At 38.6% G+C, this 27,816-nt stretch overlaps 1 protein-coding gene across 1 annotated transcript in view; it reads left to right on the forward strand.

Annotated features, from left to right (window-relative positions):
* Positions 1-17,796: 17,796 nt before the first annotated feature.
* The window catches only part of UGGT2 (UDP-glucose glycoprotein glucosyltransferase 2), a 236,260-nt gene continuing 226,240 nt past the window's right edge, over positions 17,797-27,816 (forward strand). Inside the window, exons 1-2 of the mRNA XM_053563306.1 lie at positions 17,797-18,101; positions 25,929-26,011. Coding sequence (XP_053419281.1) covers positions 17,797-18,101; positions 25,929-26,011 — 388 coding nt within the window. The remainder of the gene's footprint in view (positions 18,102-25,928; positions 26,012-27,816) is intronic.

The raw sequence follows: 27,816 nt of genomic DNA on the forward strand, positions 1-27,816 counted from the left end.
TTTGTCTAAGTGGGTGCCTCATCAAATTTTCTTCCCTGTTTATTTCGAACTCATCCCTCCACTCCTATTTCATATCACTTTATCTGTGAAGCATTCATTACTGGAAGTATTAAGTTCTCCCATCCCCTATTCTCCTATTAGATATTGCTTATATCTCCACTGTCACAATTAACATATTTATATGATAATTATAGATTTGTCTCTCCATAAGGACCTTGAAAGAAGAGATGTATATATGGTGTTCTCAATATGCAGCATAGTGCCTGATGAATGTACATTATGACTGATTGAACAAGTCAGTGATCTCTCTTGCCCATTTATCATTTGTCTTCATGTTGATTCTTCTCTTACCTTGCCTTGGTTCCATACTTTAGTTCCCACCAATTCCTTACCCAATTAAAAGCATAACTGATTAAAAAAAAAAACCAATTTTAAACAATAAATTAACATTCCTTTCCTAAAGAAATGAATTGCTCAACATTAAAAATGTAGTGGGCGAATAATTTTTAATGAATACAGGCAAATAGCTTCTGAGACTGGCACGATGCCACTGTCTCTGTGACAAAATACTGATGTCTTCTTTTACCTTCACAAAACCACAAGTGATGTTTCTCTTCTAGCAATTTATCATGGACTAGTTGGATATCACTCTCAGGACCTTTTTAAACTGAGTCAACAAAAAGAATTGCTAATAATCATAGTCTATGGAGCATTCTATGCTGTCCAGAGTGCCTTTAAGTTTTTTTTTATATTCCCCCCAAAAGATCTATATTTTGAGTGCATATATCCAGTTATCCATAAGGTAGCTTTATTTTGATTCCTCCCAAGTGCCTAAAATTATGTCTGAAACGCATCACTTCCCCTAGCTCAGTGAATGTAACACTATTCACCAACTTGCCCAGGCCAGAGTCCTGACCATTACTCACACCTTTATTTCTTTTCTTTTTTTTTTTTTTTTTGTAGAGCCAGAGTCTCACTTTATGGCTCTCGGGTAGAGTGCCGTGGCGTCACACAGCTCACAGCAACCTCTAACTCTTGGGCTTACGCGATTCTCTTGTCTCAGCCTCCCGAGTAGCTGGGACTACAGGCGCCCGCCACAACGCCCGGCTATTTTTCTGTTGCAGTTTGGCCCGGGCTGGGTCTGAACCCGCCACCCTCGGCATATGGGCCCGGCGCCCTACTCACTGAGCCACAGGCGCCGCCCCACACCTTTATTTCTTTAACAAATCTTTCCCTCAGACATTCAATCAACACAGAATTTGCAGTTTGACATCCTAAAATCTTGAGTCTTACCCATCTCCATGCCACACTGCACCTCAAATTCAGGATGACCAACATTAAACTCATCTCTTTAGCTCTAAAATCTTCTTCATCCTCTTGGTGACTGGAAGGAAGTACAGTCGTCAAAGCTGCAAACTTGTAAGTGATCAGACATGCATGTTTGTTTCTTCTTTCTCAGCCCTACTCCTACTGCTTTATTGATGCCTCATCCCCCTTTCCCTGCACTATTTTAATCATCTCTTACCTAGTCTTTGTGTCTTGCAGCATTCACACTGCTGCAGAATGATCTTTCTATCATGTTTCTGGCCGTATACGCCCCATTTTAAACCATTCTCAAAGTATCATAGATTACAGTTCAAAATAAAAATAAGATGGATTCATTGTGTAAGATCTCTGCTTACTGGTTTAGCTTTAGGGAGAAAGGTGGGGGTAATGGCTGTTAGGAGGCAAGAGCGATGCTGCCAACAGGAATGATCCGGGTAGAGGTTAGATGGATGGTAGAGGTTACACGGACGGTACAGCTGTGTGAACAATTCACCGAGCTGTGCAAGGATGATGTGGGAACTTTGTTGTATGTATGTTTTTCTTCAACTAAAATGTTAATTAAACAAAAATATTTGATTAGCCAGTTATTCTTTATATCAGGACTGAGCAGCAGCTTTTGTTTGTTTTCTAAGTGTCTTCAACATGGTGAGCTTTGTTTTTAGTTACACTCAGAACCAAAAGTGTATGGTCTCCACAGCTTATCATCAACTACCAGCATAAAGTCACATACTCATTCTTCTTCTTTATTGATAGTTGGGATCTATTGATTTGTTTCATGTCATTGTGATAATGCAACCACTCACTGTGAAACATTCTCTCTTCCAATGGGCAACCGTTCATCCACTCTGGGGATGGTGGCTGTCAGCTCTCTTTTGTCACCACACTCGTTTAACACCCATGTGAGACAATTTAGTGAGAAACATTTTGGTGTCACCAGCATCAATATGCTGATGCAGGAACACCAATATGCTAATACAGACTCAACTCTATGCCAGTTGGTATTACTATGCAACTCTTCCAGCCTGGCTGAATTAGATATTAAAATGAAAGCCAAATGCTTAAATATAAATCCAGACAAAACAGCAGAGTAACTGGAAAGCAAAGAGACCCTTTCTGAATCAGTGGCAGAAATTCTGACATTCTGAATTATAGGAACCTGGAACAAAAATCGTAGGTGAAGATATGGTTTATTATCAGTAGGATTTGATAAAAATTCATACCAATGTTCCTACAGTCTGGGAAATTTATGACCAGAAGCCTCTGTTATATCAACACTAAAGTTATAACACTACGAAACATAGAGATAATCTTATAAAGCATCTATTAATTAATTATATCAGGAAATGCCTAAATGCCTATAATGCATTATAATAAAATATAAATTGTGATATATATATACGATAATATGTACAATTAATACAATTAATTATATATTTGCAAAGTTTAGTACCTACCATGCACTAGCTGTGTATAAGGTATTTTATGCACATTATGTTACTTAATGTAGTTTCGTATCTACTTCTTGAGATGCACTACAATTTAAAAAAACAGTGAGAAGTTCATTTAACTCAGAGAAATTTTTCTTAAGAGTTTTTATCCTCTCTCTGCTTGTGTTTTAGTATCCATAAATCACCCACACTGGCAATTTCATCTTCAGTAGAGTCATATGAAGTTGGACAATTAAGTTCACAAACTCATCCTAGGAAAAGCACTACATATATCATTGCTGTACAGCACGATGGTCACCTTCGAAGTGCTCCCTTTGACCATCTGGTGACTGTAGTGATATTCAGTAATGAGATATGTAGCTCTTTTTCTAGGGTGAGTTTGGGAACTTAACTGTCAACCTCATAAACATTAACTTATCAATATAGTGCTCTAAATGCCTAAGCCCTGAACCTAGCTCTCCAGATTTCAGGAGATTTTGTTCTCTACTCAATTGTAATGCAGCCTCTGATCCCTATTTGCCTGTCACCTAGCTCCCTTTTGGATGTTCCTGAAAATGGTATTCATGTGCAGCCCACCTCTCCTTCTAAGTCTCTCCTTAGGAGGCTCAGTCTCAGATATTTTAGATACCACTTGATTTGAAATAAAATATCACTGGGGTATGGATCAAAAGACTAGGCTAGCAGGTAATGATGCAGCTTGAAAGGAGGAAATAGGACCATTGAGCTGAGGTGTTGATGATGGGAGATAACCTTGAGCTCTTGGAAGAAGAATGTAGAAGACAAAGATAGATAAAAGATTTCTGTGATTAAGTAAAATAACCTGATGTCTTAGGCCATGCTCCAGGTCCCACTTTCTTCTGGGGTAGTTGCAACTGGGAGTGGTGCATGACCTTGAAATTGAACACACAGCACCTTCAAATAGTACTCTAGCAATTCTGGTTAGGTTCAGAAATGCATTCACACTAAATTAAAAATGAATGATATTAGATCTCAGACTGACAGTGGAAAAGGAGAAAAAGAGCGGAGAGAAAACAAAATAAGATATTGAGCCCAAAGTGGAATGGAGATAAAAATGATAATAAATAAAAAAGTTTACCAAGTCTGCTAACATTGAAAGACCCCCTCTCACCTTTTCTTCATTTCTTTGCCCCTCCTCAGTATCTCCTCCTGACATACCCTCTCTGGTGTGGTACTTAAACTGCCTTCAGAAACTTAGGAAATGTAGACTATAAATGTCTTAACACAATAACTAAGAAAATGCCAGGAAGGTTATGTTAACCAGTGTGATGAAAATATGTCAAATGGTCTATAAAGCCAGTGTATGGTGCCCCATGATTGCATTAATGTACACAGCTATGATTTAATAATAAAATAAATAAATAAATAAATAAATAAATAAACTGCCTTCAAGCTTGTTTCTTTCTTTTCCAGAATTCCTCTTCTTAATTATAGAGCTGAAATATGCTCTCAGAAGCAGATGAGATGATAACTGGGAAGTATGAATTTCTCTGGTCTTTCTTTAGCTAGGCAAGAATAATCAAATTTTGGCTTTTAAAATGTAACATATTGTTATTTGATTATATTAAGATCAGTTGCTGGGTCAGGAAGATTTTTTTTTAAACCAAAATTACATAAATGACGTAAATTTTCTTGGCTCATGATACTTGATACAACTAATTTTAGACAAAGTGATTTTTAGCACTTCCAGCTGCAAATATAACAGACTCAAGATAACAATTCAATACTAAATTTTGATATTTTGTCACTGTTAAATTACAGTATTTTGAAATAAAGCCACTTCTTAACTGCAATCTGACTTCCAAGCAATTAGCATTTGCTTTCTTCAACCAATTAACAAGTACCACATTATGGTACTTGTATTAGGCTTGAAGATATTTATTTATGGTAGAGGATCTATTTCCTGATGTTGCTCTACAAATTGTCCTCAGGCTTCTAAAATCTCACTCCCCCTAGTTTCCAGGTCATCTTACAGCTTCCAAATGAGACAGTGAAAGTAGAAAGCATATGCGGATTTAGCAAATATTAAGGGTCTACTTAATACACTTAATGCACTTCACTGATTCCTTAGTAACAGAACTCCCATTTTACTGAAGGAGGCAGTGAAAACATTCCCAGCTACAAAATTACATTTACCAGCCTCTTATTGTACAAAGGGTGACCATGATGCAAAGAACCGGTTAATAAACGGTCAGGAGTAGTCATTTAATGGGGGTCTCTGCGAAAGTTCATTAAATATAGGCAACTCACTGGATACCCATGTTTTGCCTTTTGTCCTCATTCTTTCCTCTTCCTCCTGTCAGGAATATGGAAATGATTCTTGGAGTCACCATCTGTGATGATGAGGTTAAAAATCTATACATTAAAGATGGCAGACAAGCCAGTTTCAGTGCCACACATCTCTAGTCCCAGCTACTTGGGAGAGTACAGCAGGCAGATCCCTCGAGTCAAGAAGTTCAAGGCCACCCTGGTTAAAATAGTGCAACGCTCCCTCATCTTGTCTCAAAAAAATAAGATGACAAACAAAAAGACACAAAAGACTGGATATTTTTAGCTGCCAGAGAAGCTCTAGACTACTTATTTGCAGTTTCATGAGGAAAAAAAAAAAAATAGAATCTCTGATCAGTTTAAGCCACCCTTTTGGAGGTGTTTATAATGTCAGCCCAAGACAATCTTTTAGGTAAGTGATTTTCAACCAGTGTGTGGTTGAGAGTACCTTAGGTGTGCCTCAAAAAATTTTAAAGATTATTAAATTATTTTTGAAAGAAGTTCAAAGCACAGCTATATTTTTTCTACTCTTTTTTGATCAACATAATTTAAGTGTGCTGTCGAAGTTTAACTACAGGTTCAAGTATGCTGTGAGATAAAAAAAGGTTGAAAAATACTGTTTCAAGTGATATATTCAGTGAAACATGGATGGAGATCGAAGGAGACTGGTCTGCATATACACACTAATGGAAATTATTCCCTTGAGCAGGTCATAAATTAGCCCCAGACTTAGTTCCAAAATTTGTGTTTCAAAAATACTTTGACCCATTAGGAAAATGCAAATCAAAACCATAATGTGATCATCCTCTTTAGGATGGCTACAGCTACTACCAAACAATACTGAAAATAATTGTTAGTGAAGAAACGAAGAAATCAAAACCCTTGTGCACTATTGGTGGGAAAGTTATATGATGTAGCCATTGTGGAAAACTGCCTGGTGGTTCCTCAAAAAAGTTTAAAAATAAAATTATCATCTAATTGGCAATTCTACTTCTGAGTAGATATCCAAGAGAATTCAAAGCAGGTTTTTGGAGAGATATAAATTTGTATTACCTATGCTCATAGTTGCATTATTCACAGTCACTAAAATGTAGAAGTAAACCATGTGTACATGGATGGATGAATAGAGAAGAAAATGCGGTATACATTCTACATGCAATGAAATACTAAGCAGCCTTAAATAATAAGGATATTCTGACATATACTACTACATTGATGAACCTTGAGGACATTATGCTAAGTAAAATAAACTAATCATAAAAAGACAAACATATGATTCTACTTATATGAGTATGTAGCATAGTCAAATTTATAGAAACAAAAAGTAGAATAGTAGTTGCCAGGGTCCAGCAAGACATGGGTTGGGATTTGTGTAATGGGTACAATTTCCATCTTGCAAGATGAAAAAGTTCTGGAGATTGGTTTCACAACAATGTGAATATACTTAATACTATGGATTACTTAACTGTACAATTAAAAACAAATAAATTGGTAAATTTTATGTGTCTTTTACTGCCATTAAAAAAATATTTTGATCTTATTAACTATGCATGTAAGTATAGACAGTTGTTATTAAACAGGAAATTTCCAGTTCTTATATCATCCAAAATGATTAATTAAAAATTATTAGACATAGTTGTTTGGCGCCCACAGCTCAGTGGTTAGGGCGCCAGCCACATGCACCCAGTCTGGTGGGTTCAAACCCAGCCCAGGTCTGCTAAACAACAATGACAACTATGACAACAAAAAAATAGTCGGTCATTGTGGTGGCTACCTCTGGTCCCAGCTACTTGGGAGACTGAGGCAAGAGAATTGCTTAACCTCAAGAGTTCGAGGTTGCTATAAGCTGTGAAACCATAGCACTCACCTGAGGGTAACGTAGTGAGACTCTGTCTAAAAAAAAAAAAATTATTATATATTTTATATTCTTCATTCACTATTTAAAATCATTGTAGTAAAAAAATTGCAAAATTTTCATCAAAAAGACTTGGGGTTAAACATCGTCAGGCATTTTTAATCTATGTTAAATAAAATATATAAATTTGTAAATATAATATTTGCTAATTTTTAAGTGTAAAAAATAACCTAAACAATTATTTGTTTGATTAAAATTTTAGTGAAGGGGGGTGGAGACAAGATGGCTGACTGAAGCCAGCTTTCCGCAGAGGCTCCCATCCAGAAGGAGAGTTAAAGGACAGAAATTTAGCAAGTAACCTGGTGGATTGGAGCTGCACCAAGAGAGAAGGTTGAAGAACGCACATCAACCCTGCTGAGGCGAGCTGCGACCCCGAAGGATATAAACAAAAGGTACAAAATCCATCACCAAGCGGACAGGAATCCCCTCCCCCATGAGAACGGGTTGGAGTGGCCCACAAACACACAGAGTTCAAAGGTCCTCCCCCTACATTCCACGGGAGAGACCCTCTAAAAACTGGACCTACCTCCCCTACTAGGGTGCCACAGCATTCTCCTGCCAGGCATAAAACTGTATATATTCTCTGCCTGCAACTCTGAGCTCCCAGCACTCCTCTCCACTCTCACTCTGAGGTCTGGAGGCCTGTCCCCCAGAAGTCCAGATTCTTGGGTGATTTCTCGAGGTGTGTGGACAGGGCCTAGACTGCAGCTGGTCAGTGCTGATTCTGAGGCAGGGGACTGAGGAGAAGAAGATCAGCTGAGAGGGAACAAAGCTGGAGCAGCAGTGCCCTGAGGCACAGAGCAGGAGCCGTTTTTTGGCAACAATAGGGCTCACCCCCAGATATTCCGAAGCTACACCCTCTGTCTCCCTGGGCAACCAGAGGAGGCTGGGCACCTTCTCAGGTGGCAACCACCGCAGAACAGATCTGGGATGGAAATGCAGGCCCCCTGAATAAAGGGTTTGCCTGAGGCGGTACCGGCCTGGGTGGAGCGTGGGGACTAGAAAACACATGTGCAGAGCCAGGAAATTCCCAGGGCGGGGCTGACTCACAGGACCGCTTTCTCAGCCTGAGACTCACCCGGCCGTCAGGGGATCGTCAGCCTATAGACAAAGGAAGGCAGGAGTCTAGAACTGACACCTAATCGTGCTGTGAACACAAACCTGCAGGAGCAAAGACAGGGCCTGAGGCACACGCAGGTTCTGGGAACTCACAACAGCTTCTCTTCCACAGGGGAATTTAGCAGGAACAGAAACAAATTCCCGCAAAGTTGTTCTGTTCTGTCAGTAACATCAATCAGGGGCAGGGCTGGAACTGAGTGAACACCCCCTAGCATCCATCAAGCGCCCGAGGTTGTCAGGCCTCACCTCCCTCTGCTGGATAGAGGCAGAGAGCAGTGGCCTGGATGAGCAGATATAGATTACCTTGTGATTCAGGTAGGTGCAAACCCCTGGAGTATCTGTTCACTAGAGGCAACTGAGCCACAGCCCTGCGGGGCAATCAGTGACTGGGTGTGACAGAGGTGCAAGGTGGGGAAGGAGACATCAACTTTCCCAGACTAATCTCTTTGCTGGGTGGGTCCTCTCCACTTCACAGAGCACTGGAGCAAGTCATATTTCAGTAGTCACCAGACCCCTGCGATCCAGTTGCCAGATACCTTTTAAACTATCCCACTTGAGACAGGTGCTGAGACAATTGATTTGGACCTTTTGAACAGAGCCAATCACCCAAGGACAAGTGGTGCCCTGGTGTGGTTGTAGGAAGGTTTGATTTTCCTTTTCCAATTGTTGCCTCTGGGGGACAGGGTGACTTTATTGCTGGTATTTCCAACAGCTGAGACTTCAACCCAGAGTAACTATTTCACTAGGGTCGGACAGAGATCAGCTGAAAACATGACAGAACCACTTAGCCCCACCACACCAAACAGGTCCCCAGTTTCTCAGGCCGTACCACTGTACTGGTTCTTGACAAAGCTCCAGGGGAAAAGTCAAATGGTGTAAAATAATCATGGGGTGAAATCAGTGGAAACAGTCTGGTAACATGAATAACCAGAATAGATCAACTCCCCCAAGGAAAGATATGGCAGATGTAACTGAAGATCCCATTCATAAACAATTGGCCGAGATATCAGAAATTGAATTCAGAATTTAGATTGCAAACAACATTAACAGAATGAAGGAAAATTTGGAATTAAATTTCGAGGAGCAATTCAAAAGTCGGAATTAGAAATTCGAAGAGAAATTCAAAAGTTGTCTCAAGAATCTAACAAATTTAAAGACAAAACTACCAAAGATTTTGACGCACTGAAGCAAGAATTTGCAGCCCTCAAAGATCTGAAAAATTCAGTAGAATCCCTCAGTAACAGAGTGGAGCAAGCAGAAGAAAAGATTTCTGACATTGAAGACAAAGCTTTTGTATGCTCCCAAACTCTCAAAGAGGAAGAGAAATGGAGAGCAAAAATGGATCATTCTCTCAGAGAGCTCTGGGATAATTCGAAGAAGACTATTATCCTCCTCATTGGAATCCCTGAAAGTGATGAAGTGGCCTCACAAGGCACAGAAGCCCTTTTCCATGAAATTATGAAAGAGAATTTTCCAGACAGGCCAAGAGATTCTGAAATTCAGATAGAAGACAGTTTCAGAACCCCAGATGACTCAATCCAAATAAGACATCCCCCCAGCATATCATAATTAACTTCACTAAAGTTAACATGAGGAGAAAATCCTGAAAGCAGCCAGATGTAAGAAATCCATTACCTACAAAGGGAAGAATATTAGAATGACTGCAGATCTCACTGCTGAAACTTTTCAAGCCAGAAGAGGGTAGTCATCGAATTTTAACCTCCTAAAAGAAAATAACTTTCAACCCCGGATCCTGTATCCAGCTAAACTGAGTTTCATTTATGATGGAGAAATTAAATACTTTGATGACATTCATATGTTGAAGAAATTTGCAAGAACCAAACCAGCTCTTCAGGATATTCTCAGACCTATCCTCCATGATTACCAACCCAATCCTCTACCACAAAACTAAACTCACTAGAATCTTTTGATCAAACTCCAACTTCCACAGTGGCAAAAGGATTAAAAATGTCCACTGGACTTTCGAAACACTCGATACCCCAAATTTTACCAGACTTATCAATATTCTCCATTAATGTGAATGGCTTAAACCATCCTCTAAAGAGGCACAGGTTAGCTGACTGGATACAAAAACTCAGGCCAGATATTTGCTGCATACAAGAGTCACATCTTACCTTAAAAGATAAATATAGACTCAGGGTGAAAGGATGGTCATCCATATTTCAGGCAAATGGCAATCAGAAAAAAGCAGGTGCTGCAATTCTATTTGCAGACACAACAGGCTTTAAACCAACAAAAGAAAGGAAGGATAAGAATGATCACTTCATATTTGTTAAGGGTAATACTCAATATGATGAGATTTCAATTATTAATATTTATGCACTCCACCAGAAAGTGCCTCAATTTATAAGAGAAACTCTGACAGACATGAGCAACTTGATTTCCTCCAGCTCCATAATAGTTGAAGATTTCAACATTCCTTTGGCAGTGTTGGATAGATCCTCTAATAAGAAGCTGAGGAAAGAAATTTTAGGTTTAAACCTAACCATCCAACATTTGGATTTAGCAGACATCTACAGAACATTTCATCCCAACAAAACTGAATACACATACTTCTCATCAGCCCACAGAACTTACTCCAAAATCGATCACAGCTTAGGTCACAAGTCTAACCTCAGTAAATTTAAAGGAAGAGAAATTATTCCTTGCATCTTCTCAGACCACCATGGAATAAAAGTTGAACTCAGTAACAACAGGACACTGCATACTCATACAAAAACATGGAAGTTAAATAACCTTATGCTGAATGATAGCTGGGTCAGAGATGAGATTAAGAAGAAAACTGCCAAATTTTTGGAACAAAATGACAATGAAGACACGAATTATCAGAACCTTTGTGATATCGCAAACGCAATCCTAAGAGGGAAATTTATAGAACTGCAAGCCTTCCTCAAGAGAACGGAAAGAGAGGAAGTTAAAAACTTAATGGGACATCTCAAGCAACTGGAAAAGGAAGAACATTCCAACCCCAAACCCAGAAGAAGAAAAGAAATAACCAAAATTAGAGCAGAATTAAATTAAATTGAAAACAAACAAATTATACAACAGATCAATAAATCAAAAAGTTGTTTTTTTGGAAAGGTCAATAAAATAAGTAAACCTTTGGCTAACCTAACCAGGAAAAAAAGAGTAAACTCTCTGATTTCATCAATCAAAAATGACAAAGACGAAATAACAAGAGACTCCTCAGAAATTCAAAAAATCCTTAACGAATATTAGAAGAAACTTTATTCTCAGAAATATGAAAATCTGAAGGAAATTGACCAATACCTGGAGACACGTCACCTTCCAAGACTCATCCAGAATCAAGTGGAAATGTTGAACAAGCCCATATCAAGTTCTGAAATAGCATCAACCATACAAAATCTCCCTAAAAAGAAAAGCCCGGGACCAGATGGCTTCACGTCAGAATTCTAGCAAACCTTTAAAGAGGAAGTAGTACCTATATTACTCAACCTGTTCTAAAATGTAGAAAAAGAAGGAAGACTACCCAACATGTTCTATGCAGCAATCATCAACCTGATCCCCAAACCAGGAAAAGATCCAACAGGAAAAGAAAATTATACACCAATATCACTAATGAATATAGATGCAAAAATATTCAACAAGATCCTAACAAACAGAATCCAGCAACACATCAAACAAATTCTACATCATGACCAAGTCGGTTTTATCCCAGGGTCTCAAGGCTGGTTCAATATACATAAATCTATAAGTATAATTCAGCACATAAACAAATTAAAAAACAAAGACCATATGAGTCTCTCAATTGATGCCGAAAAAGCTTTTGATAATATCCAGCATCCCTTCATGATCAGAACACTTTAAAAAATAGGTATAAAAGGGACATTTCTTAAACTGATAGAGGCCATCTACTGCAAACCCAAAGTGAATACCGTATTGAATGGAGTTAAATTGAAATCATTTCCACTCAGATCATGAACCAGACAAGGCTGCTCATTGTCTCCACTGCTCTTTAACATTATAATGAAAGTTTTAGCCATCGCAATTAGGGAAGAAAAGGATCAAGGGTATCTATATAGGGTCAGAAGAGATCAAACTTTCGCTCTTCGCTGATGATATGATTGTATATCTGGAAAACACCAGGGATTCTACTACAAAACTCTTAGAAGTGATCAAGGAATACAGCAGCGTCTCAGGTTACAAAATCAACATTCATAAATCGGTAGCCTTTATATATACCAACAATAGTCAAGCTGAAAAAACAGTTAAGGACTCTATTCCCTTGCCAGTAGTGCCAAATAAGACGAAATATTTGGGAGTTTATCTAACAAAGGACGTGAAAGATCTCTATAAAGAGAACTATGAAACTCTAAGAAAAGAAATAGCTGAAAATGTTAACAAATGGAAAAACATACCATGCTCATGGCTGGGAAGAATCAACATTGTTAAAATGTCCATACTACCCAAAGCAATATACAATTTTAATGCAATCCCTATTAAAGCTCCACTGTCATACTTTAAAGATCTTGAAAAATAATACTTCGTTTTATATGGAATCAGAAAAAACCTCGAATAGCCAAGACATTACTCAGAAATAAAAACAAAGCAGGAGGAATCATGCTGCCAGACCTCAGACTATACTATAAATCGATAGTGATTACAACAGCATGGTACTGGCACAAAAAACAGAGAAGTAGATGTCTGGAACAGAATAGAGAACCAAGAGATGAATCTAGCTACTTACCGTTATTTGATCTTTGACAAGTCAAATTAAAACAGTGGGGAAAAGATTCCCTATTTAACAAATGGTGCTGAGTGAACTGGCTGGCAACCTACAGAAGACTGAAACTGGACCCACACCTTTCACCGTTAACTAAGATAGACTCTCACTGGATTAAAGATTTAAACTTAAGACATGAAACTATAAAAATACTAGAAGAGAGTGTAGGGAAAACCCTTCAAGAAATTGGTCTGGGCAAGTATTTTATGAGGAGGAACCCCCGGGCAATTGAAGCAGCTTCAAAAATACATTACTAGGACCTGATTAAACTAAAAAGCTTCTGCACAGCCAAGAACACAGTAAGTAAAGCAAGCAAACAGCCCTCAGAATGGGAGAAGATATTTGCAGGTTATGCCTCTGACAAAGGTTTAATAACCATAATTCACAGAGAACTCAAACGTATAAGCAAGAAAAGAACAAGTGATCCCATCGCAGGCAAAGGGACTTGAAGAGAACCTTCTCTTAAGAGGACAGCTGCACAGCCTACAGACATGAAAAAATCATCAGAGAAATGCAAATGAAAACTACTTTGAGATATCATCTAACTACAGTAAGATTAGCCCATATCACAAAATTCCAAGACCAGAGATGTTGGCGTGGATGTGGAGAAAAGGGAACACTTCTACACTGCTGTTGGGAATGCAAATTAATACATTCCTTTTGGAAAGATGTTTGGAGAACACTTAGAGATCTAAAAATAGACCTGCTATTCAATCCTATAATTCCTCTAATATGCATATACCCAGAAGACCAAAAATCATATCGTAACAAAGATATTTGTACCAGAATGTTTATTACAGCCCAATTCATAATTGCTAAGTCGTGGAAAAAGCCCAAGTGCCCATTAATCCACGAATGGATTAATAAATTGTGCTATATGTACACCATGGAATTTTATGCAGCCTTGACAAAAGATGGAGACTTTACCTCTTTCATGTTTATATGGATGGAGCTGAACACATTCTTCTTAGTAAAGTATCTCAAGAATGGAAGAAAAAGTATCCAATGTACTCAGCCCCACTATGAAACTAGTTTATGGCTTTCACATGAAAGCTATAACCCAGTTATAACCTAAGAATAGGGAGAATAGGAAAAGAGAGGGGAATGAGGGTGAGGTAGGCGGAGGGAGGGTGATTGGTGGGATTCACCTGCAGTGCATCTTACAAGGGTACATGTGAAACTTAGTAAATGTAGAATATAAATGTCTTAACACAGTAACTAAGAAAATGCCAAGAAGTCTATGTTAACTAGTGTGATGAAAATGTGTCAAACGGTGTATAAAACCAGTGCATAGTGCCCCATGATCGCATTAATGTACACAGCTATGATTTAATAATTAAAATAAATAAATAAATGAAAGTTAGTGAAATCTTGCCTAGGGAGTAGAAATATAACAAATTACAGATGTCTCTACATTTTTCCCAACTGGAAGGAAAAGTAGGATTTTTTGTGTGCTTAATAAATTCGAATAAAAAATGGGAATACGGACTTTCTTTTAATAAAGGAAATCTGGAAAACCTACAGGATACTACCTTGTTTCCCCGAAAATAAGACATCCTCCGAAAATAAAACCTACTTACAGGAAAGATAAGACGTCCCCTGAAAATAAGACCTAGCGCATCTTTGGGAGCAAACCTTAATATAAGACACTGTCTTATTTTCGGGGAAACAGTATTTTTAAAGTCATTTCAGCTATGGACTTTATTTAGGCTTAGAAAAATAAAATTTTATTATAGAACATAATTATTTGGTAGTAACTTTACATTCACACAGTACCACTATCATTAAGTATATCCAGCTTACGCCGTACATTTAAAAAATTCAAGATGATCTATTCTATTAAACACAAAATTCTTAGTATAAAGCACTCATTAATCACTTCTTCCACATATAATGGAAACTGCTCTCATCATCGATTTTTATTCATATTGTCCTGGACTGAATAATTTTGAATTGTATTTTGCTAAAATATACTTAAACACAATTGTATCTGTGAAGTACATGTAGTTTATAGCCAATCTGTGCCAAAGGGTTATTGATAATGGATTTGAGAATACATTGCTGCTCCTTTGACTGGAGTAGCTTTTGCTGAGTTACTCAATTTTTGCATTTTAGTCTCTCCATCAGCATGCAGGAATTATATGTAGAAGGAATCTTTTTTTTTTTGAGAGAGAGAGAATCTCACTTTGTCGCCTTTGGTAGAGTGATGTGGCAGCATCACAGCTCACAGCAACCTCCAGCTCTTGGGCTTAGGCGATCCTCTTGCCTCAGCCTCCCTAGTAGCTGGGACTATAAGCGCCCACCACAATGCCCAGCTATTTTTTTGTTACAGTTTGGCCAGGGCCGGGTTCAAACCCTCTGGCCTACCGTGGTATATGGGGCTGGTGCCCTACCCACTGAGCCACAGGTGCTGCACTTCTAGAAGGAATCTTAAATATCATTGTTTTATCCTTTTGCTTCTGCATATGAGGACACAAGCTCAGGGAGGAGCAGTCTAAGTAATGTTTCAAACAACTTTCTAGGAAAATACTATTTAATTAGTATTTTTTCCTTCACAGACCCCACCTGTGCCTGCAGACTTTCAGGCCCCACCTCACAAGCTATTGAATCAGAATCTCTAGCTTAACAGGAAACCCAGGTGAGTCTGATGCACATTAAATAAAGACAGTTTTATAAATAGTCTGAATTTGATTAATTTTATTCTCTTTAAATGGGAAATGTCGCATTCCCACTACTCTGACCTCAGATATACTGGAATGTATATTAATATATGTTTTATTAGAGTTCTTAATAGTAATAGTGTATTTAAGGTGGCTTTTATATGGCAAATCATTTCTTAAAAGATTTGCAATCCATCTTATATAATGATATTTATGACTTCACTGTCAGTATTTTGTTTTCTCCATTCAACAATTTCAGTCAAAAATCAGTCCAAAAATAAGTGGAAATGAGTTAAAGCAAATACTTGTGAAAGGCTCATAATATATTTTTCTGTCATACACTATGAACATGAATGAAGCTCATTTGCCTTTGCTTTCTGCCTTCCTATCCATAAAACAGGGACTCTTCCACACTTATTGAATCTCAGTAACACAAAGTATTGTGCTAGGCACTGCATAGAATGCCAAAAATGAATAAGGTATGAGTCCTGCCATATATACTTTTTCTATTAGAAAAAGTAAATGAAGTGCTGTATTCAAATTCTAACATGGGAATTTAAGTACTGTGTAACAGTGAAAATAAAGAGCTTGTGGGGATTTAAAGGTGGGATAGATCATACCAAGCACAAGAAATCAGGAAATGGAGGCTAACCTTTGGAAATGAGATGTGTATGAGTAGAATTTTCCCAACAGTGCCTTTTTTAAAAATTAAAAGACAATTTTTTTAGCCTGACATTGTGAACATACAAAACAAAGTCTTCTAAGGAAGGATAAGCAAACGCAAGGAAATAAAAAATAGGTATGACGATGTTTTGACAACTCCAGAAATCCAGTTTCTCTATAAGGCAACAGGGAGAAAAGCATTCTCTCTGAACTATTTCTCCAGTGCTGTTTCTCCTTCTTATATAGTTTACCCTGAGAAAACAATTATCACCTGGTAGCATTTTCACCTGTAATCCCCTAAACCAGCTCTTCTCAAACTTGCATGTGCATAAGACTCACCTGGGTTTCCTGTCAAACTAGACGCAGGGGTCCTCAAACTGCAGCCGGCGGGCCACATGAGGCGGTGGGTGTGATTGTATTTGTTCCCATTTTGTTTTTTTACTTCAAAATAAGATATGTGCAGTGTGCATAGGAATTTGTTCATTGTTTGTTTTTTTAACTATAGTCTGGCCCTCCAACGGTCTGAAGGACACTGAATAGGCCCCCGGTTGAAAAAGTTTGAGGACCCCTGATAGTCTGATTCAATAGCCTATGAGGTGGGGCCTGGACGTCTGCAGGCACAGATGGGGTCTGTACAGGACCATGCTTTTGAGTTTGAAAGGCTAAAAGGCTGGTTCTCAGCCAGCAGCATCAGCATCACCTTGGAACTTGATACAAATGAAATGCAAATTCTCAGACCCCACACTGGACCTATGGAATCAGAAAACACTGGGGTGAGACCCAGCTCTCTTTTTAACACGCAAGCAAGAAGCTAAAGTTTGAGATCCACTCATAAGTCACGGGTTTGGGAACATGATTGCACACTGGAGTCACGGGAGGTTTTGAAAATACTGTTGATGGAGTACTACCCAGCCATAAAAAGCAATGAAATAATGTCTTTTGCAGCAACTTTGATGGAACTGGAGACCATTATCCTAAGTTATGTATCTCAGAAAAGGAAAAATACCACCTGCTCTAAAGGAGAGATATATAGGGTCATAAAAGTGGTGCAAGGGGCACTGAAAACTGAGAGAGAAGGTGAGGGATAAAAAAAATCTTCCTATCACGTACAAGGTACTCTATTCTGGTGATGGGTACACTGAAAGCGCCGACTTCAGCATGATACGTGTGCCCATGTAACAAAAAATACTTGGTGTTTTTTTGTTTGTTTGTTTGAGATTTAAAAAAAAGACAAAATACTACTGATGCCGAATCTCACCCTCAGAGATTCTCATGGTTATGCTGCGTGATCTGGGCAGATCTTTTTAAGCTCTTTTAGGGGATTCTACTATGCAATAAAATTAGAAAACTCCGTAAGGTAGGTGGGTTAACTTTTACTGACCTTATTTTCCTCCTATGTGAGAAGTGGTCTGTAACCAAGCGGTTCCCAACTTCGCCTCCAGATTTTGGCATCCCCCAACTAACCCTACTGAGTTCGGTCTTGGGAGCCCGCCTCCCCGCCCTGGGTCTGGACCCGCCGGAGCAGTAGCGACACTGCGCAGCAGCGGCTCGGCCTAGGGCCGGCGAGGGCTCCCCAGAGGGCGCCCCATCTAACCGCGCCGGAGCGGGACACGCATGCGCCGGGCGGACGCACGGACCCGGTGCCGAGTAACGGACTCGAGCTCCCCCCGCCGGAAGTGGACGGCGGCGCGCCAGGAGGAGCGGCCTGTAACGTGGGGCAGCAGACCGCGGGCTACGTGGCTGGAAGCTCACGTTTCCCGGCTCCGCGCCATGGAGGCCGCGAACGCGGTGCGGCTGCTCCTGGGCTTCACGGCTCTGTGGCTTTCGCTGCTCGGCTCCGGGACCGTCTCCGCGTCCAAGGCAGTGACGGCTCGCTTGGCGGCGAAGTGGCCCGAGACCCCGCTGCTGCCGGAGGCGAGGTGGGTGCGGGCCGGGCCCTCCGCCGAGCCCGGCGTGGAGGGGGAATTGGGCGGGACTGCGGGCGCGCTGCCCCCCTGACGGGCCCCGGACCGGTCCCCGGGCTCTCGCGGCGGGCGTCTCCCCGTCCTGGGCCCTCTGAGCATCCTCAGCTCGTCCCCTCCGCCCCGCGTAGCCTCTCGCCTCCTTTGGGCGCACTCACTGGAAATTTCTTGGCGCCCCCCCACACACACATACCCGGCAGTACTTTGCCTCACCTACAGGTTGTTTTTTTTTTTAACTTTCCTGCTGTAATTTAATTCATTAATTTAATTCATTTGTCTTTTATTAGTATTTATTTATTTATTTTTTTTTTTTTTTGTAGAGACAGAGTCTCACTTTATGGCCCTTGGTAGAGTGCCATGGCCTCACACAGCTCACAGCAACCTCCAACTCCTGGGCTTAAGCGATTCTCTTGCCTCAGCCTCCCGAGTAGCTGGGACTACAGGCGCCCGCCACAACGCCCGGCTATTTTTTGGTTGCAGTTTGGCCGGGGCCGGGTTTGAACCCGTCACCCTCGGCATATGGGGCCGGTGCCTTCCCGACTGAGCCACAGGCGCCGCCCTTTTATTAGTATTTAAAAAGAGAAAACAGAGTACGGGGGTGGGGGTGGGGTAGGGTTGTGGTATTTAATGCAAGCCGGTCAACTGAGGCAGGCAGGTCGGTTCAGCAGGCAGCGCTTAAAGTATCTTGTTTCCTAAGCTCCCGGGCTTGGTGTGGGGAAGGCAGCTTCCAGTAGGACATTAGTATTCCCGTATCTGTTCCCCCTGGAATTAGTTCACGAGGTGTCATTTGCTCTGTAGGAATAAAACATGTAATTGATGACTTTTGCCCCTTCTTATTCCAGTAGTTAAAGCTAGCATGAAGCTTTACACCAGCTCTACTTCTGTCCATTTACCAAAGCGACAGCATGTGGTCCTAAAAGGAGACTCTGTCATTCCACATTATGTTACATGTATTAGATGCCGGAACAGTTTTTACTGAATAAAATGATTATAGCTTAAAATATGTTTCCTTCCTCTGTCCTTTCCAACTTTCTTCCAGAGTCTTTTCCCTGGGTCAGATTCCACACTTAGCTTTTAACTTCCAACTGCTTGTTGCAGTGTCCAGCTGTATATCTGTCTTAAGAGTAAGCTTAGAGTTGGAACTCCTGTCAGATGATCCTTAAGGTCCTTCATTGTCTAGCCCCAGTCTGATTTTACAAACCTTTATCACTTGTACAGATGGTATCTGATTTACAGTGGTTTGACTTAGGACTTCTTGACTTGTCTCTGGGTTTATCCAGGTTGTAAATGCATTTTTGAATTCTGGTGTTTTCAACGTAAAGTTGGGTTTATTGGGAAGTAACTCCATCTAAGTTAAAGAGCATCTGTAGTGGGCTGAATGGTAGTTTGTTTGTTTTTTGTTGTTGTTGTTTTTGCAGTTTTTGGCCAGAGGCGGGCTTGAACCCACCACCTCGGTTATATGGGGCCAGCGCCCTACTCTTTTGAGCCACAGGTGCATCCCTGAATGGTAGCTTTTTAAAAGATATGTTCACATCCTAACACCCAGAATTTGTAAATGTCACCTTGTTTGGAAAAAGGGTTTTGCGAACATAATTAAGGATCTTGAGATGAGCTCATCTTGGATTATCTAGATGGGCCTCAAATCCAATGTCATTTTAAGAAAGAAGAAGGAAAGACACAAGGAAGGGAAGGCCATGTAAAGATGAAGTTATGCAGCCTCATGCCAAAGAAGCTGAAGCCATCAGAAGCTGGAGGAGGCACGAAATCTCCCCAAGAGCCTTCAGATGGAGCACAGCTTCTGCCAACAGCTTGGTTGTGGACTTAACGGCTTCCAAAATCGTGAGAGAATAAGTGTTTTAAGCCACCATGCTTTTGGTATGGTAATAATAGCTCTAGGAAACTAATACAGATTTTGCTACCAAAAAGTGGGGTGTGCTGTAACAGATGCTAAAAATGTAGAATTAGCTGTGCTGTTGGGCAGAGGCTGGAAGTATTTCAAGAAACAGTAGAAAAAGTGTAGACTGCCTATTGATGACTGTCGAAATATGGAATATGATTCTGTTGAAAGGTTAAGGAGATTAAGGAGCACAGTAAGAAAAAACATCTATCATCTTAGAGAATGCTTACATCGTCACATCGTCAATGAACAGAGTGTTGGTAGAAATATGAAAGGTGAAAGTAGTTCTGGCAAGGACTCAGAAGGAAATGAGAAGCATGTTGTTGGAAACTGAAAGAAAGGTGACCCTAGTTATTTAGTGAAAGAATACTGGCTGACTTGATTTCTGCAGTTTGTGGAGAACAACTTGAAAGTGATGAACTTGCATATTACTACAAAGACTTCCAAACGAAGTGTTCAAAGTGCCACCTGGTTCTGTTTGCTTCTAGTAAAATGAAAGAGGAAAGAGGGAAGGAATGTGAAGAGGGAACCAACACTTGATAATTGGAAATGTTCTCAGCCTATCCAGATTGTACGAGATGCTAAAACTAGGAAACTCAAGAGTTGGGAATATATGCTCTGGAGAGAAGGGCAAGGGTCTGACTGGACAACTTTATGATGAATAGGTTAGGCATGTGATTCCTGGGTGTACTCAACTATCAGCAGAAGTTCTCTGTAAAAATTGGGTTATCCAGGAAGGATCTGTAGAGAATCCTTACTTAATGAGGATGATCTCAATGAGATATACAAAAGCCTAAGAAAGTTTGTGAGAATGTATTAGCAGAAACACTGCCAGCTTAGATCAAAAGGGATATAGACAGAGACAAGACAAAATGAGAAAAGGTTGTTGCACTTGTAAAATTCTATAGGCAGGAAATAGACTAATAGATTTAGGTGGTTAAAAGATTGCGCTACCCTCCAAGAAAAAAAGAAACTGAGGCAAAGCTATGGTAGTGGGCACAGAGGGTAGAACATCAGGCTACAAAGAATTATCGTCTGGCTTTGAAACATAGTGGGATTTTCCCTGTTGGATTTCATACCTTCCTGGGACCAATGACACCTCTATTCCTTCTATTTTTTTTTTAATTGGAATTAGAACATCCATTATCTGTCTCACTATTGCATTTTGGAAGCAGATAACTTGCTTTCTAATTTCACAGGTTCACAAATGGAGGAGAATTTTGCTCCAGGATGCATCATACCCACAATCTTACCCATACCTGATTAGATGTGAAGATTTATAAATATTGGTGCTGGTGATATCCATGTGACATTTTGGAATTAGCGTTGATGCTATAATAGGTTGAAATTTTGAAGTATGTTGGAATGGGGTGAATATATTTTGTATGTGGGATATATATTGATTTGGGAGGCCAGTGGGTAGCTTGAATGTTGCCCCCTGCTTCCCCAACCAAGTAAGTCTATGTCCATCTCGTAACCTTTGGGATTTCTTGTATTAACTCTGATAAAACCTTGATTTCAGACTTTTGGCCCCCTGTTCCATACAAGTCACTGAAGAAGACATTATTTCACTCTTTATGGCTGAATAGTATTCCATGGTATATATTAATATGTACCACATTTTCTTTATCCATTCATCAGTTGATGAGCACTTAGGTGATACATATCCTACAGTTGTGAATTGTGCTGTGATAAACATATGAGTTCAGGTGTCTTTTTGGTATAATGACTTTTTTTCCCTTTGGATAGGTACCCGGTACCTATGCTGCTTAGAAGGGTAGGTCTACTTTTAGTTCTTTGATGAATTACCAAACTGTTTCCATAAAGATTATACTATTAATAATTTACATTCCCATTAATGGTGTGTTCACTACATCTTCAACAATATCCATTTCTTGACTTTTTAATAATATCATTTAGACAAGGGTAAGGTAGTATCTCATTATGGTTTTAATTTGCATTTCTCTTATTTGATGATTAGTAATGTTGAGCATTTTTTGGTATGTTTGTTGACCATTTCTCTATCATTTTTTGAAGATCCGTTCATGTTCAATTTTTTTTTTTTTTTTAGGCAGAGTCTTACTTTGTCACCCTCCGTAGAGTGCTGTAGCATCACAGCTCACAGCAACCTCCAGCTCTTGAGGGTAGGCAATTCTTTTGCCTCAGCCTTGCGAGAAGCTGGGACTACAGGCGCCCGCCACAACGCCTGGCTATTTTTTGTAGCAGTTTGGCCGGGGCCCGGGTTTGAGCCCACCGCCCTCAGTATATGGGTCTGGCACCCTACTCACTGGGTCACAGGAGCCGCCCCTTTTGCCCACTTTTTAATGGGGTTGTTTTTCTTGCTGATTTGTCTGAGTTCCTTCTAGACTCTGGATATTAGTTCTTTGTCATATGTATAGTCTGCAAATATTTTCTCCCAATTTTTAGCTTGTCTTCTTATTCTGTTGACTTTTTTTTTTCTGTGAAGAAGCTTTTTGGTTTAATTAATCCCATCTATTTATTTTGTTTTTGTTGTATTTGCCTTTGGTGTCGTAGTCATAAATTCTTTGCCTAGGCCAATGTTGAGAATAGTTTTTTCTAAGTTTTCTTCTAGAATTTTTATGGTGTCAAGTCTTACATATAAGTCTTTAATCTATCTCCAGTTAATTTTTTATATGGTGAGAGATAGGACTGTAGTTTCATTCTTCTGCATGTGGCTATCCAGTTTTCCCACCACTATTTATTGAGTAGGACATCCTTTTCTCAGTGTATGTTTTTAGAAATCTTTTACTTCCGGGCGGTGCCTGTGGCTCAGTGAGTAGGGCGCCGGCCCCATATGCTGAGGGTGGCGGGTTCAAACCCAGCCCCGGCCAAACTGCAACCAAAAAATAGCCGGGCGCTGTGGCGGGTGCCTGTGGTCCCAGCTACTCGGGAGGCTGAGGCAAGAGAATCGCGTAAGCCCAGGAGTTGGAGGTTGCTGTGAGCTGTGTGAGGCCACGGCACTCTACCGAGGGCGGTACAGTGAGACTCTGTCTCTACAAAAAAAAAAAAAAAAAAAGAAATCTTTTACTTCCTTGTTTAAGTATATTTCTAGATATATTTTTTACAGCTGTTGTAAATGGTATTGAATTCTTGATTTGATTCTTAGCTTATTCTTGTTACTAGTTTATAGAAATGCTACTGATTTGTGTATATTAATTTTTGTCTACATTAATTTTGTAAACTGAAACTTCACAGAATTCATTGATCAATTCTAGGAGTCCTTTGGAGGAGTTTTTTGGGTGTTTTTTTTTTTTTTTTGTGATCATCTTGCCTCAGTCTCCCAAGTAGATGGGACTGCAGGTGCCTGCCACAATACCCAACTAGTTTTTCTATTCTTAATAGACACAAAGTCTTTGTTAAAAGACAATAAATCACGTAGATCAGAACAGAACTGAATGAAATTGAAACCAAATAAAGAAGGATCAATGAAAGCAAACTTTTTGGGGGGGAGGTGTTTCTTTTTTTAGTCAGAGTCTCACTTTGTTGCACTTGGTAGAGTACAGTGTAATCATAGCTCACAGCAACTTCAAACTCCTGGGTTCAAGCTATTCTGCCCCAGCCTCCCTGGTAGCTGGGACTATAGGCACTCACCACAACACATGGCTAGTTTTAGAGAGGGGAGTCTCACTCTTGTTCAGGCTGGTCTCATAACTCCTGAGCTCAAGCAATCCACTGCCTGGGCCTCCCAGAGTGCTAAGATTACAGGTGTGAGCTATGATGCCCAGCCAGTAACATCGTTTTTGTTTTTTTAAAGATAAGAAAGTCAATAAACAGACTAACCAGGAAACAGGATGCAAATAATCTCAATCAGAAATGAAAAAGGAAACATACAACTGATAGCACAGAAATACAAACAACCATCTGACACAGTTTTGAATACCTCTATGCACACAAACTAGAATATCTAGAGGAAATGAATAAAATTTTGGAAACACACAACGTCCCAAACATGAATCAATAGAATCAACCTCCCAAGCTTGAATCAAGCTTGAAGAAATAGAAGTTCTAAGACAGACTAATAACAAGCAATGAAATGAAATCAGTAAGAAAAAAAATCTCACAGCAGTAGAGAGAAATTCTCTAGGAATAGAATTCACAGCCAAATTATACCAGACCTACAATGAGGACTTGGTATTTATCCCACTGAAACTGTTCCAAGAGATTGAGAAGGAGGGAATCTCTCCTAACTCATTCCGTGAAGGCAGTATCACCCTGAAAGCCAGAAAGGACACGACAAAAAAGAAAACTACAGACCAATATCCCTCCTGTACATAACATGCAAACGTCTTCAACAAAATACAGTAGAACATCCATGGTTGTCCATCTCCCTACATTGACCACCTCCTTAGGTTGCCTTAATTTTCATAGATTGGACATGTACCACATGTATATATCAGTACAGTAAGCCTAGTTCCTTACGTTAACCATCTCTGTATGTTAACCAGGTTGTTACAGTCCCTTGGATAGTCAACGTAGAGACGTTCTACTGTACTACTGTACTAGCAAATGGAATCCAATAGCATATTTAAAAAAATAATTCACCACAGATAAGTTTCATCCCAGGGATGGTTCAAATACACAAATCAATAAATGTGGTTTGCATATAAATGGAATTAAAAATGAAAAACCATATGATCATGTCAATAGAGAAGAAAAACATTTGATAAAACTCAAGATTAAAAACCCCTTCAAGATAAAAAAAAACTTCAGCAACCTATGCATAGAAAAAACATACCTCAAGACATGAACTGAGTGTTAAGTGTTGCTCCCTACTTAAGGTTTTGTACCAGTCCTATCTTTTTCAGGTCATGGCCTATTAGTGTTTCTCATTGTTTCCTCTGCTTTTAGCATTTCTTTCTTCCTTTTTCTTTAAGTAGTTGATTTGGATACCATTAATAGCAGGAGTTGATATGAAGTTACTTATTACTTAAAATTCCTATGCTCTGTTTATGTTAATGACAGTTGTTCTTTTTCCCATTAAGTGACCATCTTAAATTTAATAAGAGTTAGTTATTCTGTATGTGTCTTGGATAGTCTTAATACTTTCTTTTATATTAAGCATTAGTTTAAGTTTACCAAAGCTAGAGAGCTAAGGTGGGCAGTAACAAAGAATCTGTATCATTTGTTTTGTGGCTGTTTTCTTTCTAGTTTAAATAGTTAACTCTGTTTTAGATGTCTTGTGTTTTGTTCTATACAGAATGAAATCTTTCATTTATTTCATTATCTCTAAAAGCTTTCAAACAGCTTTGACCATTTTTCTTACATAACTCTGGAAAAATGGGACCTTCTTTGGACTTTAAGGCTAAAGATCTAGTGCTATACAATGATTTACTATTTTTAAATTTAGGTCTGTTTTCAATAATAAAAAAAGTTTGTCTATACAAGCAAGTAGTTAAAATATGACTTTCATAAAATGTTTATAGAGCCAATTTATATTTATAAAAAATAGGCAAGTAGGTGGAACTGTAGCCTATTTTTTTTTTTTTTTTTTACTTTTTATCTTTATGTAATGCTCTCCAAACCATTGGGTTATGTATCTCAAATATATTGCATATGGAAAGATACAATAAATTATTCATTTTTTGTTGCTAATAATAAGGAAAGCCAAAGGTAATTTATCATGCAATCTTTTTCTGACGTGATTATATGCTTATAGATGAGAATGATACCTCAGGGAAGTCTCACCAACTTATTCTTTTTATGTGTTATAGTGAAAGAAAGTCAGTAATTTGACATTAATTTTTATAGGGCCCTTTTTGCCATGAGATGTAATTTGGCAATTTAAATGTAATCTAAAATGTAATTTATATTATCTAGACTATTTTTCATTTTCATATATTAACTGATGGCTTTTGTATTTTTAACAGTGAATTTATGGCAGAAGAAAGTAATGAAAAATTTTGGCAGTTTTTGGAAACTGTACAAGAATTAGCAATTTATAAGCAAACAGGTAGGTAATGTATGAATTTTAACTTAGTAAGATTTGTATTTCTGTGTACACATTGGATGTTTATTTTTTATTTTTAATGGTAATAGTTAAACATGAATGCTTAATTGGGTCAGTAAATCTGAACATTAAATTTGTAAAGCTGTTTTGCTGGAGACCATTCTAAGCATCCATTTCCAAAACTATAAGGCCTTAATACTTTATTATGGGAAACTTGTATAATTAATGTTTGGATAATGCATTATGATTAAGAAGAAATCAAAATTGTTGAGTTATGGTTTTCTTTTTACCTAGATTTCTTTGAAATAATATTAATTTTGCATCTAGTAATAGTACTTTTTCTATTTTTAATAGATTTTATTTTTTAGAGCAGTTTTATGTTTACAGAAAGATTGAACAGAAAATATAGAGATTTCTCTATACTCCCTGCTCCCACACATCAGTAGCCTCCCTCACTGTCAGCACATCCCACAGTGTTCTACATATGTTGTAATTGATGAATCTATATTGACAAATCATTATCCAAAGTCCATAGTTTATATCAGAACTCCCTTTTGATGTTGTACATCCTGAGTTTAGACACATTTATACTGGTTGTGTATTGCATTTTTATTGTCAGAATACTGTTAAACTATTAAAAATATTTTTAATACTTGCTGTCAAAAGCCAGGTAACAAATATGCTTTCATTTTACTATCTATAAAATAGAGTCAGTGATCCCTGTTTTCATATGTATATGAAAGTATGTATCTGTATAGATACATACATATATATATATATACCTTCCTCAGATTTAACAGTCATTTATTAATGTCTTTTTTAGGGAAGATCAATAGATTAAAAGTATTGAAGTTAGGTTTCAGCAGCAGAGGATAAACAGTTAATTATTCTAAGGCAAGATTGATTATTTTCCTGTCTCTACAGAGAACAGATGACGTAAACATGGAATTTTATAAGAGTAAAATCATTAGCCACCTTAGATATAGAGAAAAGTTTTTACTGTGGGTGATTAAATAGTTTATAATTTTACCCCTGAGTGTAACATAAACAATAGTTTCAGGTGTTTTAAGTGTTTGGCTCAGGTGACTTTGAAGTTCAACAATTTTATGATTTCACAAGATAAGTTTTAAAAATAAAAGCGTTAGACATGCCTTTAATGACATTTTAAACTAAAATGTTTCTAAGAACAAGTAATTTTCCCTTTCAAAAAAACTTTTCCTAAAAGACTTAATTATTTAATAATTATTTTTTAGTCATAAGAGATGCTGCACACTGCTTTAGATACTGGGAGTACAAAGATGAATAAATCAGATATGTGTTCGCCAAAAGTTTGGAGACAGCAAAACAGTGAAGTATGTATTAGGTGATAAGAGCTTTAATATGAGTATGCATGACATGAAAACACATGACAGAGGCACCCAGTCAGTGAGTACTTCAGGAAAAGCAGGACAGCATTTCCAGTGGTGAATATTAGAATGTGCATGATAGGATTTAAATAGATAACAGCGAAGGTAGAAGAGACAAAAGTAGAAGGAGTGGAGGAAATTGGATTGCTTAGTAATCTTACTTTCACATCATTGGGAAATTATTGTTTGTCTTTGGATTTGTACTGGTAGTTTTTAGTTTTGGTAATTGAGTAAAAACAGACTAGATTAATATATCTGGTTTTCATGATAGTTAATATACCTAACACTAAATTTTCCGTGTCTCTCAAAATAACTGTTACAAATATGTTGCTCTAAGTACACGGTTTATGGTCTTCTTCAGTGCTATTTTTTACTGGAGAAACAATCTTAAAAATTACTCTA

This window comes from Nycticebus coucang, chromosome 15 (genome assembly GCF_027406575.1).
Source record: "Nycticebus coucang isolate mNycCou1 chromosome 15, mNycCou1.pri, whole genome shotgun sequence".
NCBI lineage: Eukaryota > Metazoa > Chordata > Mammalia > Primates > Lorisidae > Nycticebus > Nycticebus coucang.